This window comes from Otolemur garnettii, unplaced genomic scaffold (genome assembly GCF_000181295.1).
Source record: "Otolemur garnettii isolate 467f Iridium unplaced genomic scaffold, OtoGar3 scaffold00211, whole genome shotgun sequence".
Classification (NCBI taxonomy): domain Eukaryota; kingdom Metazoa; phylum Chordata; class Mammalia; order Primates; family Galagidae; genus Otolemur; species Otolemur garnettii.
Window position 1 is genome coordinate 2,306,409 of NW_003852606.1, and position 4,227 is coordinate 2,310,635.

Here is a 4,227-nt window from a genome sequence, read left to right on the forward strand (position 1 = left end):
GTTGGCCTTCCTCTAAGATAAAATGGGTACTTTTTAAAAAATTGAGGCAAAATTCACATGACACAAAATTAGCCATTTTAAGGTGTACAATTCAGTGGCATTTACTACATTCACATTGTTGTGCGGCCATCATCTATACCTAATTTCTGGACATTTTCATCACCCAAAAAAGCAAACCTCACACCCATTAAGCATTGTTTCCTATGTCCTCCTCCGTCCAGCATCCTGACAACCACTAATCTTTCTGTCCCTATGGATGTATCTATGAACATTTCACAGAGATGGAATCACACGATATGTAGCTGCCTGAGTCCAGCTTCACTCTCTCAGCATGTCTTCAAGGTTCGTCTATGTTGTAGCATGTATCAGAATGTCACTCCTTTTTCTGGCTGAATAATAGTCCGCTATACAGAGAGTCCACATTTTAATTCTCTGTTCATACAATGACATTGGGTTGTTTCCACCTTTTGGTTATTGTGAATAATGTTGCTGTGAACACTGGTACACATTTATTTGTTTTAACACCTGTTTTCAGTTCCTTTGGGCAGATACCTAGGAGTGGAATTGTTATATCTTATGCTAATTCTAGGTTTAACTTTTGGAAGAACAGCCAAGATGTTTCCCACAGTGGATGAAATGGATTCTGAATCAACATTTCCACATTGCAAAACTATTCCTCATGAGCACTTACATCTACCTGACTGGGATACACAAATGCCTGGGTAAAATCCCCCTGTGCTATTCCCAGACCCATTTCTTGTTCCAGATGGGAGAGCAGATCGGGCATGCCTGGGTGCAGTCCTGTTCACTGGGCAAGGATGTGGCATGAGGGGACAGTACCAAGACTTTCTGTGAAACATGCATGCTGTGATTTGAGGGGTAATAAAGTGGGGAAGAGTGAGAGAAGGTTGATGGGTGATTGATCTCGCCAGCGCACTAAAACTGTCAAAGGGGTTCAAAACAACTGTTTTCCTGGGCTCCGTGTTCACTCCCTTAAGTCTGTTCATCAGGAAGGGAATAAAGATGTAATGCAATTGGCTTGGTGCCTGTAGCTCAGTGGTTAGGGTGCCAGCCACACGTACCGGGGCTGGTGAGTTTGAACCTGGCCAGGCCTGCTAAACAACAATGACAACAATAACAAAAAATAGCTGGGCGTTGTGGCGGACTCCTGTAGTCCCAGCTACTTGGGAGGCTGAGGCAAGAGAATCACTTAAAGCACAAGAGTTTGAGATTGCTGTGAGCTGTGATGCCATAGCACTCTATGGAGGGTGACACAGTGAGACTCTGTCTCAACAACAAAAAGATGTAATGCAATTGATTTCCAGTTTCATAGTGCGTCCTATGTCTGCTACTTGGCGGGGCAGCAGCTGCATCTCTGTAATGTAACAACCCACTTTCTGTTTCTCAGCACACCTCCTAGACAGTTTTAGATTAGTACAAGTCTTGGCACTGACTAAATGAAAGAAGAAGGTGTTCTTATTCACAGATGCCAGGTTTCTCCAGTTGTCCAGCATCATGTCTCTGTAGAGATTCCTTTGAGCAGGGTCCAGCAGAGTCCATTCCTCCTTGGTAAAGTTCACTGCCCCATCTGCAAAGGTCACTAAGCCCTATAACAATGTACCCACTGTACTCAGGGCAGTGTCCTGTTATGGGTTGAATTGTGACATTCCCCCCTCCACCCCCCAAAAGGTATGTTGAGTCTTAAGTCCTGGTACCTGCAAAGATGACCCGACTTTTGCTCAGTGCCTGTAGCTCAGCGGCTAGGATACCAGCCACATACCCTGGAGCTGGTGGGTTCTAACCCAGCCCAGGTCTGCCAAAGAACAATGACAACTACGACCAAAAAATAGCCAGGTGTTGTGGTGGGCGCCTGTAGTCCCAGCTACTTGGGAGGCTGAGGTAAGAGAATAGCTTAAGTTCAATTGTTTGAGGTTGCTGTGAGCTGTGACGCCATGGTACTCTACTGAGGGTGACATAGTAAGACTCTGTCTCAAAGGGTCTTTGCAGATGTAAATGAGTCAGGGTTACACTTGAGTAGGGTGGGCTCTTCTCCACCAACTGGTGTCCTCATAAGAAGAGGAAATTGGGACATAGACATAGAGGGAAGGATACCATGTGAAGAGGGAGGCAGAGACTAGAGTGATGGGTCTACATGCCAAGGGATGCCAAGGTCTGCTAGTAACCATGAGAATCCAGGTGAGAGCATGGAACAGATTGTCCCCAATAGCCTCCAGAAGAGGCCAGCCTTGCTGCCATTTTGATTTTAGACATCCAGCCTCTAGAACTATGGAAAATAAATTTATGTTGTTTTAAGCCTTTTTGGGTTGAATAATACAGAGTGTTCATAAAGTTTGTGTTATGAACTTTGTGTTATGCGTTATAAATGTTTTACATAGTAAATTGTACATGAACTTTATGGACACCTTGTACTGTCTACTGTCTGGATCTACCACAGTTTGTTTATCCAGTATTAACCAATGGGCATTTGGTCGGTTTCCACCTTTTGGTTACTGTGAATAGTGCAGCTATGAAAGTTTGAACATTTGTTTTCATTTCTCTCGGGGTGTATACCTAGGAGTGGAATTGCTGGAAGCTGTAGTAAGTCTGCTTAATTTTTTGAGGAACAAACCATGTGCTATATAGTCTGAATGTTTGTGTTCCCCCCAAATTCATATGTTGAAATCCTAACCCCCAAGGTGATAGTATTAGGAGGTGGAGCCTTTGGGAGGTGATTAGATCATGAGGATGGAACCCTCAGGAGTGGGGTTAGTGCCCTTATAAAAGAGGCCCCAGAGAGAGCCCTTACCCTTCCACCATGTGAGGACACAGTGAGACGGCATCTATGAACAAGGAAAAGGGTCCTTGCCAGATACTGAATCTCCTGGTGCCTTGATCTGGCTTCTAGGACTATAAGAAATAAATTTCTGTTGCTTATAAGCTACCCAGTTTATGGTATTTTGTTATAGCAGCTCAAAAGGAAAACATATTACTATTACTAAGGCAACATATTACTATTTTATTAAGGAAGCCTAGAGCAGCCCAGTTTTACCCCAAACCAGGAAAAAAGGTTGTAGTTTTCATTGTCCTGGAGAACATGATTAAAAGGTTCATTTTTATAGAAAAGGAATTGGATGTGTAGAGAGGTGTGGGTGCTAAACTGAATGGGAAGATCTGGTGTCCCCCCCCACTCCCAGCTCTGACCTGCTCAGTAGCATACTTCCTCAGTAGCCCCACTATGTACCTCATGGGCTCCATCAGGTCTGGGCTCCCAGTGGGCACACTGGCCTGGAAATGTACCATGTCAGGGGCTGATCTGAGGCCTTTCACCAATTGCTTGGAGTCTAGGGGTGAGATTTAGCTGCGGGATCAGGATACTCCTCCAGGTCGTTTCAGGGTGCCTTGCAACTGGAATGCCTGGGTCCCCCAGTCCCTTCAGTACTGTGGTACCAGTGTCCTATCTCACACAAATCATCAACCAAGAGTGATTGATCAACAGACAAGTATCAGCCATTGGCTATCCCACAGCAGTGGGTCAATTTCCATATGGTGGGAAATTCAGAGTTGAGATGGGCTGTGTCACCCTGTGTGGTAAAGGATTAGCCCAGTGAGACAGACAGGCTTGCTCATACCTTGCATATTAAAGATTTGGCCCTCAGTCTGCTCCTTGTAGGAGACTGCTTAGCTCTTGCAAGGTCTTGCCTTATAAAAGTATCTTTGTTTTGCCTGGGGCTTGGGCCTGCCTCAGCCTCCACAAAATGCTAGGATTATAGGTATGTACCACCACACCCTGCCTAGAGCTTTTCATACCGTTATATGGAAAAAATCCCCATGATTGGCCAGGTGCAGTGGCTCACACCTGTAATCCTAGCACTCTGGGAGGACTGCTAGCCAAGACTGGGTGGATTGCTTGAGCTTGAGTTTGAGACGAACCTGAGCAACCTGACACTCTCTCTACTAAAAATAGAAAAACTAGGCTGGGTGAGGTGGCTCATGACTATAATCTTAGTACTCTTGGAGGCTGAGGTGGGTGAATTGCTTGAGCTCAAGAGTTCGAGACCAGGCTGAGCCAGAGCAAGATACTGTCTGTATTAAAAATAGAATAACCGGCTCGGTGCCTATAGCTCAACGGGCTAAGGCGCCAGCCATGTACACCTAAGGTGGCGGGTTCAAATCCCCAGCCCGGACCCGCCAAACAACAATGACGGCTGCAACCAAAAAATAGCCGGG

The 4,227-nt window shown here is 45.5% G+C and overlaps 1 protein-coding gene across 1 annotated transcript in view; it reads right to left on the bottom strand.

The window, feature by feature from the left end:
- Positions 1–3,300, bottom strand: part of ZNF114 (zinc finger protein 114) — a 5,631-nt gene extending 2,331 nt beyond the window's left edge. The window contains 1 exon segment of the mRNA XM_012812516.2: positions 3,242–3,300. Coding sequence (XP_012667970.2) covers positions 3,242–3,300 — 59 coding nt within the window.
- Positions 3,301–4,227: the final 927 nt, after the last annotated feature.